This window comes from Saccopteryx bilineata, chromosome 1, assembly GCF_036850765.1.
Source record: "Saccopteryx bilineata isolate mSacBil1 chromosome 1, mSacBil1_pri_phased_curated, whole genome shotgun sequence".
Taxonomy (NCBI): Eukaryota; Metazoa; Chordata; class Mammalia; order Chiroptera; family Emballonuridae; genus Saccopteryx; species Saccopteryx bilineata.
This window is the reverse complement of record NC_089490.1, coordinates 123585071-123603888: the sequence shown is the minus strand read 5'-3', so window position 1 is coordinate 123603888 and position 18818 is coordinate 123585071. Positions and strand designations below refer to the sequence as shown.

At 36.4% G+C, this 18818-nt stretch overlaps 1 protein-coding gene across 13 annotated transcripts in view; it reads left to right on the top strand.

The window, feature by feature from the left end:
* SOX5 (SRY-box transcription factor 5) overlaps positions 1–18818 on the top strand; it is a 1095444-nt gene that overhangs the window by 850644 nt on the left and 225982 nt on the right. For all 13 annotated transcript variants that reach the window (XM_066264766.1, XM_066264755.1, XM_066264754.1 and 10 more), the window contains 2 exons: positions 3459–3631; positions 9502–9570. In XM_066264766.1, the coding sequence (XP_066120863.1) occupies positions 3459–3631; positions 9502–9570 (242 nt within the window). The remainder of the gene's footprint in view (positions 1–3458; positions 3632–9501; positions 9571–18818) is intronic.

The window sequence follows — 18818 nt, the reverse complement described above, 5'->3', positions numbered from 1 at the left end:
ACTAGGAGAAATGGTTAGAACAGATCTTTTTCTCACAGCCTTCAGAAGGAAACAATCCTGCTGACACGGGCATTGGACTTCTAGCCAATACACTTAAATTTCTGTTCTTTAAGCCACCCAATCTGTGGTATTTTGTTATGGCACACCTGGTAAACTAACACAGAAATTTTGTGGTATATGCTTAAATCTATACTAATTAAGAGTATTGTATCCAAGAAAATAATGATGGTGGTTTCTTTTAAAGGACAGTTTTGAGAAGAAATCTTTCACTTAACACCCATTTATAATTACTGATTACTTGCTCATGTGAACAAAATAATATTAAAATAATTTAAATTAAAAAAGTTATTTTGTGAAAAAATTGTGATTAGTTGATATAATGGATAATAGGGCTGAGTAGTAGAAAAGGGAATTGGTAACTATTTTTTTTTGTATTTTTCTAAAGCTGGAAACAGGGAGGCAGTCAGACAGACTCCCGCATGTGCCCGACTGGGATCCACCCGGCATGCCCACCAGGGGGCGATGCCTTGCCCATCCGGGGCATTGCTCCATCATGACCAGAGCCACTCTAGTGCCTGGGGCAGAGGCCAAGGAGCCATCCCCAGCGCCCGGGCCATCTTTTGCTCCAATGGAGCCTCGGCTGCGGAAAGGGAAGAGAGAGACAGAGAGGAAGGAGAGGGGAAGGGGTGGAGAAGCAGATGGGTGCCTCTCCTGTGTGCCCTGGCCGGGAATCGAACCCGGGACTCCCACACGCCAGGCCGACGCTCTACCACTGAGCCAACCGGCCAGGGCCAATATAATTATTTCTTGCTTAGAAAATTGTTTGGGTGACAGTACTTTAACAATGGAAGGAGAATTTATACATGTTATATTTTAAAACAGAGATATCTATTCTACATCTAGAAATCAGTTGCTAGGGCTGGAAGACAAGTTTAGGGCTGGGATATACCTTAATATTTCATCAACCTGAGGTAGTATCCACTGTAAGAAACAAAGATTTTGAAATATACAAAATAAATGTTTTTGAATTGTTGAAATACAGAGTTAAATAGTTGAATTGTTAGCTAGCTCAAGGCCAAAAAAAACAGAGAGTGGGACTAGGATGATAAAGAGCATTTATCAGTGGGTAGAAGAGGAAGAACTAGTGAGGAAGGTTGAGAAGAAAAGGTTAGTTAAGTAGAAGTTGAGATACAGTGGAGCTGTGTCTGAGATGTCATTTGAAACGGTCAAAATGAAGGGAGCTAGGTTAAATGTTCAAAAAATTTGAATTGCATAAGGACTCAAAAATTAGTTTTGCTTTACATTTCAAGTAAATCTTATTTATGTCTATCTTAAGTGAAGTGAAGATTTTGTTAAGCTTTCATACAGATGCCAGAGTGATATTATTTTATATTCATTATCAAATAAGTGTATTTTTTTACCCATTGAAATACTAGTTTTTAAAATGCACAATACCACCTTAAGCTTTTAAATTATTCTTCCACATATTTATATGGAATACACTTTTCTAACTAGTATGTAAATAATAGTAACATTCTTCATTGTAAAAAATTTTCTAAATATATATGTGAAGAAAATATTGAAATGATCTATAATTCCATCACCTAAAAATAGATACTATTCTAGATATATTTTCTCCCAGTTTTTATTTTTTATGTATAGATATGTGTGTGCATTTCTGGTATTTATACAGAAGTCTCATTTCTACCCAACTTTTTCACTTAAAGATTTCCATCATGAACAAGTTCCCATATCATTAAAAATTCTTAAATACCTTTTTATAGATGAAAAATACTCTAGCATATATATATTTCTTAAGTATTTGATCATTCTCATTTGACATTTAGATTGTATCTAATATTTAATTTAAAACACTTATTAATACTTATCTTTATTTCCTATAGTTTTATTGGGTAAGAAATTTGAAAATTTTCGCATTGAATATGATGAGGATTACAGATATGTATGACTTTTTCTAGTGTGTGTCTTAGAAATGTTGCAGCAATTTATTCCTCTATTGACATCGTATGACTATGTACATCTTACCATCATTTGAATATTTTTATTTAGAAAAACTTTCCAGCATTTAGATATGTTAGAATTATAATTGCAATAGTCATATAGTTATTATTCTTAGAGTAAATGTTCACCTTTTTTTATTAATCTAAATATCTGAGGTATATTAAATTATTAGTGATGATCTAATGGGCACCTGCAATGAATAAGGCAGGGTGTAGAGGCATGAGTCAGGAATTCTTTGCTGGGTGTTTCTAGCCTATGCAAATTGCATTAGAAACTTAATTTTCATTCCAAATGGGCACATGAAAATCATAAGCCACTAACAGTAGCTGCTACTTCTTTAAAAAGCACATACTTTTTCAGCATAAATTTTTAGGGAGGAATGTAGTGCGATGGAAGAGGATGATTGGGTTATAACAGATTCTTCTATCTAATTACATATACAGGTGGCAAATGCATTATTAAAATAGTGCTTAGTGTCTTATGTTTAAAGTGAAAATTATAATTGAAAAGTATGTTCTCTCCTTCCGCCAGTACTTTACCATAGGGTTATTGTCTGTCTGGCAAATTCTACAAGAATAATTAAAAGTGATAATGCTTCTGTTTCAGTGAACTGCTCACTTTTCTGGTATATCAAAAAAGTACTTTAACCTGACTAAGACTGACATGCTTTAAAATCTTGAGCATACTATTTATTTTAAATGACTCTGTGAGTTATCCGACTTTTGTATTTAACTGTAATCATATGTGACCATAATGTAGTCTTTTTGATTTCCAACCATATTACATTGTTTCATGATAGACTAAATTTATGTTCTCAAACTTGAATATTTTCTCTGCTAGGTATATTCTGTTTTTGAAGACAGTCTGAGTGGCATATGAGAACACAATTTAAAACTTGATTGGGCAATAGATTTTCCTCCTTTTAATGTAAGATTTCTTAGTTCTTATTCCTCCAGATTTATTTTAAGGAATCATATTACTGATTGATAATATAACCTTGAACGCTTAGTAATTATGGTTATAAAATTTTCACATCTTTGTATTGCCTCTTTAATTTGATTTAAAAACTACTTCAGTCCAGGAACTGTGCTTTAGACTTCTTTATGTTTCCATCATGCCCCAACAGAGAACATTAAAAATAGTACCTAGTCAGCCTATAGTTTTCTTTTTAATATACTTGTAAAATAAAAGGGAAAAAAGCTATGGATTATCACTCATCATAAATAAAGAATAATCAAAATACTTATTTATTCTAATATTTTGTTATAAATTAACCCTCACTTATTATTGCTGAGCTAAAATCTAAAAGATAGTAAGTATATGTTGGTATGTTGAACCTTATTTTTTGAGTAGTTCTCTAATACAACAGAATCATTGTCATTGAAATGTTGCTCTCTTCTCATTTCTTGTATATTTGATTGCTATTTGATTTTCAGGGACTCCTGAAAGCCTAGCTGAGAAGGAGAGGCAGCTCATGGGTATGATCAATCAGCTGACTAGTCTGCGAGAGCAGTTGTTGGCTGCGCATGATGAGCAGAAGAAACTGGCTGCATCTCAGATCGAAAAACAGCGCCAGCAAATGGAGCTGGCCAAGCAGCAACAAGAACAGGTGAGTAAGAGCTAGGACACAGTCAAATTCCTCAGGCTTTGTTTTGCTGCTATTTTTGTCACGCTCCTAGGCATACAAAGACCAATTAAAGCCTCTCTCCCCTTTCCCCCACATCAATAAATAAAAAGGTGAAACAACAAAGCAAACTCTGATCTGAAGAAGGTCATCAACTGCTCTAGCGGTATGAAACATGGAGGTAATTATATTCAAGGTTAAATGAGAGACATACCAAAAAGAACTGTGGTGAGTCAAGAAAACATTTCCAGTCAGGGACATTAGGAAAAAAAATTCATTAAACAGTTGTTTGTTATGAGCTTTGAAGAATAGGTAGAATTTACCAACTGAAGTAAATTTTTAATTATGGGGCAGAAATTTTAGATAAAAGGGAAGAGAGTGAGAATCTATCCTAAAATAAGGTCATGACCATGGAAAAAAGAAGAAAAGAATAAACAGATGGAAGTGTGAGAGTTAGTTGAATTTTTTGAGTGGACAAAAGGCAGAGGTTAACGTGTTGAGCTTAGTAACAGGGAAATTTAGAGGGAGGGCAACTTAAGTTTTATTCATTTGTTTAATCAAATGCTTCTTGTGTGCCAATCTGTTAACTAACTGCTGGGGCAGCCTCACTTAAAACAGAAAGACAAAGCCCCTAAATTCTAGTGGAGAGAGTTAATCAACAAAGACAAAGAAAAATTAGCAAAATACAGTGTGTTCGTAAAGTCATGGTGCACTTTTGACCAGTCACAAGAAAGCAACAAAGGACGATAGAAATGTGAAATCTGCACCAAATAAAAGGAAAACTCTCCCAGTTTCATACCTATTAAGTGCAGTTCAATGTGGGCTCACACACAGCTTTTTTAGGGCTCCTTAGGTAGCTATCCTGTATAGCCTCTACAGACTCATCACTAACTGAATGGCCTACCAGAACAGGGTTTCTCCATCAAACTGCTGGTTTCCTTCAACTGCTTATCCCACCGAGTAATGTTATTCCTATGTGGTGGTGCTTCGTTGTAAATGCGCCGATATTCACTTTGCACTTTGGTCATGGATTCGAGTTTAGCGAGCCACAGAACACACTGAACTTTCCTCTTTACCGTCCATATCTCGACTGGCATGGCCGTGGGCTGCATACACAGTGTTACATCATCATCTGCGCATGCGCACATGCTGACACATCATCCTACAGAAACTTGGAGGGTTTTCCTTTTATTTGGTGCAAATTTCACATTTCTATCGTCTTTTATTGCTTTCCTGTGACTGGTCAAAAGTGCACCATGACTTTATGGACACACAGTAATTTCTAGTAGAGATAAGTAATTTGAAGGAATGTAAGAAGAGTAATTTAATAAATACCTATTTGTATGGTTAGACAGGTGTTCTCAGATAGGGTGACTGGGTCTGGTGATTAAACTTAGATCTAACTGACATACAAGAGACAGCCACATTCATATCTGGGCCCGGAGTTATTCATGCAGAGAAATGGCAGGTTTATAGGCCTTAAATTAGAGTAGTGGTGAGATCATGAGAAAATGGACAAGAACTAAGGGTAGATCCTTGGTAGATACTGGTATATAGTCACTAGAGAGAGGAAAATGAAAGAATCCAGAGCCAAGAAGCTACTAGATTTGTCATTTAGATTCTTATTATGGGCCTTTAAGAGTGTGGTTTCTATGGAGCTTTAGTAGCAGAAATCAGACAGTAAGAACTGATATGTAGAAGAATTGATATGTAGTGGGAAACTGGTGACAAAGCATAAGAAGTCTTGCTTAAAGGAAAATTGGTAGTAATGAGAAGGGAAGATAGAAGTTGTCATCAGATGACCTTACATATAAACTTGGACTCACCGTCCACAGTGGAGGAGAACCATTGGTTAGTCAAGGGTATCTAATACTGTAAAACCATCTAAACAACTCTCAAAGTGCCAACTAGCATAGCTGGAAGAGGTAAAGAAATGTTCAGATTCTATTTGAAGAGATTCCCTTTCAATTTATTCTCTCTACCTGGTTGCTCATATCCGCTTGAAAGATGACATTTTTATTTGTAATGAAATGCCTTGTCACTTTCCTTCAAGATATATGGCCTTTCAAGTTATTTTCTTCAAGATATTATTGACTATGCTCCTCACTTCTCTTGCTTTGCCCTATAATAAAACAGTTTAGAATGTTTGCCTGTGACAGCCTAGATGTGCACCACTCTTTTCTTGTGTTTTTTTTTTTATAACTCTCCATACCTTCAGATATCTGAATTCTAGAAAATTCTAGGAGCCTCTGAAACTGTAGCTCAGATGAAGGTATTTTTTTGTAAAGAACCCCCACTTAGGTGGGTGTGAAAACACCCTTGTTATAACAAAATCTTAGCAATCGCTTAATGAAGAGCAAGGTTCCTTTCTCCCTCTTTCACATTCTAGCCCATCTCAAAATGTCATCACAGGATTCTAGAATTTTTTACTTTCTCTGACATTCTCCTAGAACTTTAGAAATCAATCATTAAGGTCTTCCAGAATGCCTTCTCTGTCCTGGAGCGATGCTGGACAAGGATACCTAAATAGGATGAGAGGAGATCACTCCCAATAGCTGCAAGCCAGGTTGCTGGAGCCCAGCAAGCCCTCCCAGATCTTCTCTATTGAGGAGAACCAGCACACAGCCACCGCTCTGTGGTTGTTGATCTTTTCACCAGATACAGGTTAGGTTTCTCTCCTCTTGAAAACTTATTTACTGCCTCTCCTTCTGACACTGCCTACTTAATACAGTGTATGCCTACTCTGTATACTCTAATCTCCCTCTGACAGCCCTGAGATGTTAGGGAGCCTGTTTGCTGACCAGCCATCATTTTCTGAGCTCCACTCCACATACATCTATTCAACAAATATCTATTGAGGACCAATTTGATGCCAGATTCTGTTCTACTGACGGGGCTTTGGCAAATAATTAAACAGACAAAAATTCCTCATGTGTTGAATTCTAGTTGGGAAGAGCTAGACAATAAATAAAAAAGTAAAATTTAGTGACTGTTGAAACAGATTATGGTGAAAATAAAGCAGAGAATTAGGGATTTTAATTCCTGATACAAAGGCTCTTTTAAAGCAAATAATCAGGGCAGACCATATTGACAGGGTACGGGTACGATTTGAGTAGAAACTTGTAGGAGGATCAGGGGGTGAATGATGCACTTACTTAGGAAAAGTGTTTCAGAGGAAGGGAAAGCAAGTCAGAGACCCACAGACAGTAGTATCTTTGGGAGGTAGGAACATCCTTTGTGTGTTCCATAGACAAGAGAGCCGAGTGGCAGAGTGGAGTGACAAAGAGAGGAGAAAGAGGAGATGGACTCAGAGAGAGTATCCGGAGGCCAAATCATAGTGGGCTTGTAGGTATTACATGAACAGTAGTCTTTGCTTTGAGTGAGACAAATTGTTTCGAAAAGGTAAATAACATGGCAACATATTTTCAAAGGATCTCTTCAGATGTTGGTTTATAATTGGCTGTAGCTATCCAGGGCAGAAGCAGAAAGAGCCAATGGGAGGCTATCACAACAATTCAGGCAGAAGCGAACAGTAGCATGAAACAGGAAGTAGTGTGAAATAGGAAATAGGAAGTAGGATGGAGGGGTGTGATATATTCAGTTTCTGGATAAATTCTTAAGATGCTAAAAGGATTTAAATATCAGCTGAAATATTGGTACGTGGGAAGGGAGAAAACATAAGGAAACAAGAGAAACTCCTTTTTCTACCTTCTCCTTTCCTACCTTTCTTCAGAAAAAATAAATTTTTTTTTACTATATTTCTAAGATTAAAGAAAGCATTGAAATAATTATAGTCCACAAGGGAAATGCCAATGTTTGTAAGGGAAATAAAATATTCACTGTTCAGCAATGTAGACCCAGCCCTTGCAAATTGGTTCCTTGATTTATAGTAAAGGACTCTACTTCTATCATATTTATCCTGAATTTTTAGCTTTCTGATACTGAAATTAAGGAAATATACCATTGTAATGGAAATTATAGTGATGAAGATAAAAATCAGAGCTTATTTGTAAGAGAGTGATATTACTTTCTCATGAGTTTTCCCGCCCTTTCTGATACAATAAAGTGTTTAAAACTTTCTTCTCCTCCATTTAAGCAGCATTCTCTATTCCTTTTGCTCTAGGCTTTTCATGAATGGTGGGCAAAATATACATGGTCCATAGCATAGTGTGTATTAAGTAAGAGGATGTTATCAGAGCAAATAATGAGGTGATTGTGCTGGTCTCTGACTTGGAAAACAGTTCAGATGACCACACTGAGGGCTAAGTCCTGAATTTGGTTTTGAATCTGTTGAATTTGAAGTACTTTTAGGAATGCCACTGGATAAATGGGTCTGCAGCTGGAAGCAAAGGCCAAGTCTAGAGAAACAAATTTTATAAGCACTTTGAATACATATAGAAATAGGTATAGAGGGGAATGAATTAAATCTAAACGTAAGATGTATAGAAGTACAACATTGGATAAAGCCTTTGAAGGTTACTGGGAAGGACTAGACTGACAGGTAAAAACAAAACCAGGAAAATACGATTCATACAAGCCAAGAAAGGAGGTTCAGGTTCACTGAAAGAACTTGAATGTTGAATTCTGGTTAAAGGTCAAAATGTGAGAACTAAAAACACTTCAGAATTTTCTTAAAATATTTTCATTGATTTGAGAGAGAGAGAAAAAAAGAGAGAGGGGGGAGGAAGGGAGGGAAAGAGAGAGAGAGAAGCATCAACTTGTATTCCACTTAATAGTTCCATTTAGTGTGTACTCATTGATTGCTTCTCGTACATTCCCTGACTGGGTTGAACCCAAGACTTCTGGTATGCTGGGTTGATGCTTTATCCACTGAACCACCTGACCAGGGCCAAAACTACTCAGCATTTAAAAATAGTAGTGACTGGTGACTTTTTAAAGAATAATTTGAGCCCTGGCTAGTTGACTTAGCAGTAGAGTGTTGGCCTGGCATGTGGAAATCCTTGGTTCAATTCCCAGTCAGGGTACACAAGAGAAGCAACCATCTGCTTCTCCATCACTCCCCTTCCTCCTCTCTATCTTTCTCTTCCTCTCCTGCAGCCATGGCTTCGTTGGAGCAAGTTGTTTCCAGGCACTGAGGATGGCTCTATGGCCTCACCTCAGGCACTAAAATAGCTCAGCTGCTGAACAATGGAACCTTGGCCCCAGATGGGCAGAGTATTGCTCTATAGGGGGCTTCTGGTTGGATTCTGATCGAGGCATATGCAGGATTGTTTCTCTGTCTCCCTGCCTCCCCACCTCTCACAAATATTAAAAAAAAAGAAGAATCATTTGAATTGAGAAGAGGAACAGAAACCAGAATGGAATACAATAAGGATTTGGCAGTTTAGAGGTTTCTAGAAAGCAGAAATGAGGACAGTGTTTACCAAAAAGCAAGCAAGCAAACAAACAAACAAACAAACATGAAAACCAAAATGTCATTAAGCAATAATGCACCCGACAATACTTTGTGCTACTTTGAACTCCTTGGTCACAAAAACCCATTTAATCAATATTCTCATACAAAACAGCTAAAAACATCAAAGAGTGTAACTTCTTAATATATTGCCAAGAAGTGGGATTTTTTAAAGTAATGTTTCATACGGGATTAGATCACTGTGGTAGTATCTTAGGGCTTCATTTGTTTTAGCCCAAAAGAACTGTAACTGTGCCTGAATACTGACTGTCTTGTTTGATCCCACTCAAGGATGAATTGCTAGTACTGAAGAATCACCCGCACATCTACTTGCATCATCTTAACAGCCAGTGTCAAACCAGCGTAGAACAGCAGAGTATTGGTAATTTTCCCCTCGGACTACAATATTCCTTAAAATTTTTCATGTGCAATTTCTCCACAGATTGCCAGACAACAGCAGCAACTTCTGCAGCAGCAACATAAAATCAATTTGCTTCAGCAACAGATCCAGGTCAGAAATCATAATTTCAAACATACTTCCAATTAAGAAAATATATAAATATTTTGTTTCTCATTCTTAGCTAGGCCTAATGTAAATGATCCGCAAAGTAAAAATTACTTTTAACCAAATTAATGACATGTTGCCTCCTGCGTCCAAGAGCTTTAGTCTAAGCAAGCTAACAGCAATTTTCACACCATTTCGAAGGGAATGTTAGAAATGTTTTATGTCCTTAATTGTTTACTGTTTAAAATATGCCTGTTAGTGTTCTTAATGAGGGAGGTGCAGGAGAACCAAAGCAGAAAGGTGCAGAAGGCTTTCATTTAGACCAGCAATTTTCAACAGGTGTGACGCAAGAATTTTTAAAACAAGCGCTCCCTGACTATTTACTCAGAGGCACTGACCTCTTTTCCTTTAAATTGTCAAATTAAAAAAAAAAAAGGAACAAACCAATACAACTGTCACTGTCTGATATGAATGAAACCAAATTGTATATTTTTGGTCAGATCAGAAAAAAAATTTTTTTTGGCATGCCACAGAACTTTAGTAATTAATTATGTGTGCTGTAAGGTGAAAATGGTTGAAAATTGTTGATTTAGAGCAGTGACAGTGAGAACTTTTACTGTATGCTCATGAGCCATGTGTAATAGAGGTGGTATGTTAGGGAACATAGTGATTTGATGTTCAAGTAGAGTCTCACTCACCCTTAGTATTGCTGGAAGAAAGCAAGACTGAAGGCTCTAGAACCTCCATGTTTTTATGTGAAAATTTACAGAGATGAGGAGCATTGATAAGGAGGAAAGAAAGCAACTCTATTGGTAACAAAAGGAAAAAATAACTTGCCAGGGATGTTCTGTCTCCACCACATGCTAGTTGCATGAACTTTGACAAAATTTAGACCCCCTTCCTGAAAATTTCCTTTCTGAAAGCACTTATTTCATAGAGCATTTATGAGGATGTAATGAAGTCATGAATGGATAGCTTCAGCATAGTGTCAAGACAAATAGTAAGTGCTCAAAACATACTTGCTATGTATCACTAACTAGGAAAGGAACTAAGTCATGAATCTATGAGTCCCAACCTGTGTAGTCTCATCCATATGGAAGCAACTGTGAGATTTGCAGTCAGATTATCTGGGGAGAAATTCATCATACTCTTAAAGTTTGATCTTGAGAATCCAACATATTTTATTATATGTGAACATCATAAATAACAGAAGAAAACATGTCAAAATTATTTTATTCATTTGTTAAACATGTTTAAACTCTTTTGTCAACACTGTTTATTCCATTTTATCTAATTGGTCAGGTATGCTTAATTTCTTTATCCTGGGTTAGATAGCCCACAGGGTTTATCCACTCCTGTCCTACCTGAGATTTTAGTGGACTTGCTGCAGCCTTAGTGAGACAGAAATATTAGTGAGATTATCCAACCTAAAGTCTCCATCTTCCTTAAGTGTAATTATGAGAAGCACATTTCTAATGTGAGATGACCTCTCAGTTTGTGCCTGAAGTGTGGTTGTTCAATGGTTTAAAGCTGTTCATTGGATTACCATGTTTAGTCTAAGTATGATGAATATGAATATAGTTTCCATTGATAGTGCTAGGTTATCTAGAGTTAAAATGTTTTTAATTGTTAAAAACGTATGAATAAAACTCTCAATATCAATCATTCTAAATAAGATAAAATTCCATAATCAGTGATATAGCCCTTTGCAAATCACTTGGTTTTACTGTAATGTGATGTGGGTACCAATGGTTTTAAATTTTTACAGTTTTTATGAAATTGAGAGAGTCCTTTGTTAAAGCATAATTTTAAAATGTTTCTAAACCCATATTATAAAAATGAAGAAGACTAAGTTTTGTTTTGACCATTTAAATTAGCCAATAACTTCACTTTCTATTTTTGAAATCATTTCATAATTATGAACACTAAATTCATAATGTGGGTGTTAAGCTCTGTTTATAATGACCAAATGTTAAAATGAATGGATTCTTACTCCAGAGCTTAGAGCACTATAATTTTTACCACAGTATTTTGAAAATCAAGTGCCTTAAAATGATCTGTGCTAGTCTAACCAGGCAGTGGTGCAGTGGATAGAGCATCAGACTGAGACGCAGAGGACCCAAGTTCAAAACCCCAAGGTCTCAGACTTGAGCGCCAGCTCAGCAGCTTGAGTGCAGGGTCACTGACTCTAGCATGGGATCATAGACATGACCCCATGGTTGCTGGCTTGAGCCTAAAGTCGCTAGCTTGAGCAAGGGGTCACTCACTCTGCTGTAGCCCCCTGTTTAAGGCACATAAGAAAAAGCAATCATTGAACAACTAAGGTGCCACACGAAGAATTGATGCTTCTCATGTCTCTTCCTTCCTGTGTGTCTGTCCCTACCAGTCCTTCTCTCTGTCTCTGTCAAAAAAATAAAATAAAATAAGTAAAAATAAATTATCTGTGCTACAGAAGATTTGATAATAAAGGTTGTACTCCAGAGAGCTGAAGCCAAGTTTAATGACTTGCCCAAGATTATACAACTAGGCCCAGGTAGAGGAAGGATCAAGTTTTCTGCCTGTAAATAGAACTTTTGCTAAGTAAGCAATTTAAAAGCTGAGAATTTCTATTTGATCAAAATGTTAAGTTGCTGGCTTCCACTAGTCACAGAGTGGAAAAAAAATGCCAGTAGTCCCTAAAGGGAATAATGTCACCCTAATAATAATTTGGGGAAAACATTAAGAGAGATGTTGAGATATAATATCTGAATATCTATGTAATTATCGTCATTCTAGTTTTAGTACAGATAAATGGTACTGATGGAGTTAAATCCCATCAGGCTATAATTTTAAAAAACAGTTTGGGAAGTTGGGAATATTTCAGGTAAAAAATAAATACTGAGCAAGACTGACAATCTGAAAGGAAATTTATTTTCACAGCTTTGAGTGTATTCATTAAGTAAAAGCATAGTCCTAAAGCATATTTTATAAATTGATAATTTGGGGCAGTCTTACAAGCACTTAGTAGTTATGAAAGTCACAATATATTTAAAATAGTCTGTTGAGAGATTATTTAAACAGCTATGGGAAGCACTTATATAGTGGCATGTATAGAAATAAAATATTAAAATGTAGAATAGACTCTGTTCTTACTCACATAAATCCTGACCATATTTCTTTTTTAAATGTTTTCTCTGCCTCCCCCCCCCTCCCACACGCACACTTCCTCCTTTCTCTTGGCAGCCTAAGACAAGGAGGAAGAAGGTTAAACATCAGACCTGCTACAGTAGAAAACAAATCAAATATATAACGAGTTTTATTATTTAATGTATTTTAGTCAATGCATATATAAATACGTAAGAATTTACCATAGATTCAATTTTCCTTGATACCTGAAAATACTTATGTATTCTGAATTAGCTCTACCTTTTTATCTCTTAAATTAGGAGCTTTTGACTTTGTAGAAATAAACATACTACCAATTGACGTTACTCCTCTTGATTGCATTTTCTTTGATGTTTTGTTCTATTGTTGCTTTGGACTTTAGAAAACAATGTGTTCTAGTCCCTTTATTGGTAGAATAGTGGACTACAGTGTTTCCAGTCCACAAATAAGACTGCCTTTAAAATGTTTATTTCAATTCAAATACATGAGACATTAACTTGATCCAAATATTGGTAAAGGCATATAATACCTTAAATGGGTTAGATAGATCTGTTGCCTGGGTTAGATTGATAGAGGGTAAGAGAACAGGATGAATTTTCACTGTTAAATACAAGAAAACAACATTCCCCAATATTTTTCTCATTCTTTAACTGAGATCCCTTAAGGAGAGGTTAATTTAGGCATGTTTATTTCATTTGAAGTACATGCCACTTAATATTAAAAATGCATGAACAAGTTTGCATGTATGTGTATGCACAAACATTCACAATTTCTCATGACCAGATTATTTAAAAACTATTTGAGCCTGTTAATTCTATTAATTTTTCAACTACCAAAGAAAAGAGTGATGGTAAGTTTCACCGTATAGTTATTTGATGAGAAAATGCCATAATAATTAGCAAATTAACCATTTTTAATTAATAATTAGGAACAATTCTTTATGAACTGTTTTTCTCTCTTTAAAAAGCATCCTTAGCTCTAAAATTGCATGGTTCCAACTGGATTGAAAATATAATCTGCATTAATTCCTTATAAAGCCTTTATGGAGTTATAGTCATCTTTTAGGTTTACATATAACTCAGGATAAAAAGAAGAATTAGAGAGTTTCCTGTTATTCGTTGCAGTATCACAAATTTGTTCTTTCTACAAATAAAATCATAATACCAGAAACATCCCATTGTCCCCCTGTAACTTATTCATTTCTTTATGAAAGTCTTAATTTTAGGAACACCAAAAAGTTCTGTCTTCTTCTTTTATTACTTTACAATGTGTTCCTTTCATTGTCCTTAAAGAAAAGGACATTTCTGTGTTCCAACTTACTATATCTAGCTACCTATTAATGCACATTAGTACATGAGAAGATATTTATATGTGTCAGAAAAAATATATCTCTAGATTTCTTTACAGAAAAAAAGCAATTTATTTTCTCATGATTCTAGAGACTAGAAGTCCAAGATTAAGCTATTATCAGGCTTGGTTTCTTCTGGGGGCCTTGGGTGATGGAAAGTGGTTTGACTTTAGGTGGTAGGCACACAATGCAATAAATAATCCATATGCCATGAGGAGGTACCCTTGAATCTTATGTTTCCTATGGACCAATGTCACCCCATTATATTTAATATTTCTAGATTTTTTTTTTTTGTATTTTTCTGAAGCTGGAAACGGGGAGAGACAGTCAGACAGACTCCTGCATGCGCCCGACCGGGATCCACCCTGCACACCCACCAAGGGCGACGCTCTGCCCACCAGGGGGCGTCGCTCTGCCGCGGCCAGAGCCACTCTAGCGCCTGGGGCAGAGGCCAAGGAGCCATCTCCAGCGCCCGGGCCATCTTTGCTCCAATGGAGCCTTGGCTGCGGGAGGGGAAGAGAGAGACAGAGAGGAAGGAAGGGGGGGGGTGGAGAAGCAAATGGGCGCTTCTCCTATGTGCCCTGGCCGGGAATCGAACCCGGGTCTCCCGCATGCCAGGCCGACGCTCTACCGCTGAGCCAACTCGCCAGGGCCATATTTCTAGATTTTTTGGACAGAGACAGAGAGAGTCAGCAAGTGGAACAGACAGAGACAGATAGGCAGAAAGGGAGAGAAGCATCAACTCTTCATTGTGGCATCTTAGTTGTTTGTTGATTGCTTGTTCATTGCTTTCTCATATATGCCTTGACTGGGGCGGGGGGTCTACAGCAGAGTGAGTGACCCCTTGCTCAAACCAGCAACCTTGGACTTAAGCCAGCAACTTTGGGCTTCAAACCAGCAACCTTTGGGCTCAAGCCAGCAACCATGGGGTCATGTCTATGATCCCACACTCAAGCCAGCAACCCCACACAACCTGTTGAGTCATGCTCAAACCGGATGAGCCCACGCTCAAGCCGGCAACCTCGGGGTTTCAAACCTGGGTCCTCTGTGTCCCACTCCCATGCTCTACCCACCGCACCACCTCCTGGTCAGGCTGTAGATTTTTTTATGGTAATTTTTTTACTCTCTTGCTTGTGCTATAATGCCCATATTCTATCGATTTAATTTTCTGACTTATCTATTTTTACATATAATAAACCTATTTCTAATACTAACAGGTGGTTTATGTTTCTAGTAATGATCTTAGATCAATGGTTCATCCTGACCCGATTCACTGCTACCAAACTTTTTAAAATAAATGAATGTAACTTCTACTGAACTTCAGTTTTAGCAACAAACTGATTATTCCTGGAGCCCCAATTTCTTTTTTATCTTGAAGCTTTGTATGGACCAGTGTTTCTACAGCTTTGGGCTGAGGAAGCATGTCCTAGTTTTACATTTTTACTAGTTTTTAATAATATTTAATGCAATTTTAGTTTCTTATTAACATGTAATGAGGCTAAGTCAACAACTTGCTTTGCTATGAAATTCATTTAAGATCATTCTAGCCTGATCTGTGGTGGCACAGTTGAAGGATGAGTTTGCCAGTTCGAAACCCTGGGCTTGCCTGGTCAAGGCACATACGGGAGTCGATGCTTCCTGCTCCTCCCCCTTCTCTCTCTACCTTATCTAAAATGTATTAAAAAAGGACTCTAAAAAAAGGGTATTTCTAAGGCAATTTAAAGATATTGTCTACTGAATATTTGTTATGATTCTCATACTGAAACTTCAGTGTTTGTATTTTCGTAAGAAATTCCACAAATTTGTTGCATTACCCCTTCTGATAAATTTTTACAATTGCTGTTTATTGTGCTCTCTTTGGGGCAAGGAATCAGTATTTAATAATGCCTGTCATTGTTTCTGATTCATAAATTAAGCATGTTCAGGTCTACTAATAGTTTGGGGTTGCTGATTCTGTCTAGAGTTAAAAGTTGAGACAAAAAACAAATCTTTGTTTTGTTAGTTGACTAGTGTATATTCTGCAGTATGTAGTAAAGAGATTGGTACTTCAGATGATAGAAATGTATACGTAACTGTATGAAATACAATTTTAATTGTATTAAATGATTTTTTAAAAAATATAAGAGAGACCGTTTTCTGGAATTAGGCATACTCAAATTCAAGTCTGCATCTTCACACCTCATCTGTTGTGTGACCTCAGGAAAATTGCTAAATCCCTCTGAGTTTCATTATTCCCATCTATATAATGGGAATTGTAATACCTTAAACACAACAGGTTAATGTAAGGATTAAATAGGATCATTCCTGGCATGTAGTGAGCACACAATGCTAAACATTTTGCCTAAGTCTTAAGAGTGAGAAACCTTGTTCTTTTTGTATTTCTGATGATGAACAGCTGAATGAATTATACTGGCAAAAAGAGAATTTCTAGGAAAAAAAGAATATAATCTTCATGGCAGTACCACTGAATACGGCACGTTCACTGTTCCAAATTCATATGATTTTAGTATGACAGGAAATTTTTAGAAAGCCTTTATTTAGACCAGTGGTAGTCAACCTGGTCCCTCCCGCCCACTAGTGGGCATTCCAGCTTTCATGGTGGGCAGTAGCGGAGCAATCAAAGTATTAATAAAAAGATAGATTTAACTATAGTAAGTTGTTTTATAAAGATTTATTCTGCCAAACTTAGTAAAAATATGACATAAAGTACTTGGTAAGTAATTAGTATTATATAATTTAACTTGCTGTAACTCTGCTTTATAAATTTTATAAAGCAAAGTTACTTCCCTACTTTATAAATCACCATTACTGTGGAACTGTTGGGCAGTTAGAAAATTTTACTACTAACATAGATACAAAAGTGCGTGGTAGGTATAAAAAGATTGACTACCCCTGATTCAGACCTATCTCTCATTTTGACATCTGTAAACTGAAACCAAGTAAGGTTCAGTTTTCCCAAAGTCAACAGAAGTTGTTACTTGTGGAACAATGGCCTGATTCCAAGTCTTTTGAGTCATGGCCCAGTTCATTTTTATTTCACTGATATTCTACCATTTAGGGCATAATGGCCCCACATTTTAAAATGAGTTTTCTTTCATTGGGAACCTATTCCTACAAAGTAAAAATACAATTTGACTTATGTACAATTGAATGATTAAGTTGCAGTCATGGGCTCAAACAATTTGTGACAGAGGTTTCGTTTTATTAGAGCCAAAGTTCTCTGAGCTTATTAGGAGTTTTGGTAATTCTTGATAAATTATTATGCAGAACAAAATCCATTGAAATATTGTATTGAAAACATAATAATGTTAAAGGTGAAATCAGAGTACCTGACTGTCCTGCTGATTTATGATTTCTTTCTCTGAATGTGGTAAGTTGGAAACATTTTACCCCCTTCAACAAGACCCCATACACATACATGAACACAAAGAGATTGCAAAGTAACTGTGTCTACTCAGGAGACTGGAAATGCCAAGAATAAAGACTATGCAATTAAGGTAGCATTTCAACCTGAAAAGGAAATGCATTAACTCCTTGAGCTCCAACTAATGTTTTGCCCTCAGAAATAAAATATGCCACAATTGGACAGGATACAGTTTCTGGCATTCAGATAGATTAGTAGGAGAGAATATACTAAGACAAAGTAACTTTATATCTGACTCTCTTCTCTTCCTTGTCCTTTCTGGAAGTAGAAAGATAGATGAGAAGATAGAAGATAGGTAACCTCTTCTAAAAAAGCATTGATAATAATTGCACCTCTGTCTTTTCACTCAGAGGGAGTGACTTTTAAATTCTTGAAGTACTCTTTTTATTTTTTTAATATATCTTCTGATGATTATTACTTAATGATAGAATTTCAGTCATTCATATTATTTCTCTATCCAGATAAACATGTCTCTGTAGAGATAGATAGATTGATATGCAAATACATATTAAGTACAAATGTATTTTAATTTTTATTGCATAAAAATTTTAATATTTACATGCTGCATGGCTAAAAGAGGACAGGGAGTAATGAAAGCAGCTCTCTAGAGCCCAGACCGCTACGCTGTGTCCAATACTTTTATTCAGAAGGAAACACTTTAAAAATCTTCAAAGTTTTTATTTTTAATAGTCTACTAGTATTTAGTTATATATATATCAAAATATAATTCCAGTACTGTTTCTATCAACTTTAAATCTTGGAAACTTGGAAACTTGATATTTTACTTAGTTTCTATTTTGCCAGTCTTACGTCCCCACCTATTCCCCTCCTTCACCTCAAAATATGTCATTTAAGTTCTCCAATAAATGCTTTTAAACTTTAAATAGTTTCCTTACACTTCTTTTCTTATTCAGTCAACAAATACATAGTGTCGCTTAACACTTGCTTTGTCAGATGAGGATCTCTTCTCTCACCTTCAATTGCCAATTTTTATGATCTCTGTGTTTATATGTGTATGCATGTATACATGTACAGACACATACCTATCTGCTTTAGCTATTGGTTAATAATAGAAGTTAAACATCAATAAATGGTGTTTACATGAAAATGTCTATATATTGTTATATTGTTTTCTTTCTTTTTTTTTTTTTTTTGTATTTTTCTGAAGCTGGAAACGGAGAGAGACAGTCTGACAGACTCCCGCATGCGCCCGACCGGGATCCACCCGGCACACCCACCAGGGGCGATGCTCTGCCCCTCCGGGGCATCGCTCTGCCGCAACCAGAGCCACTCTAGCACCTGGGGCAGAGGCCAAGGAGCCATCCCCAGCGCCCGGGC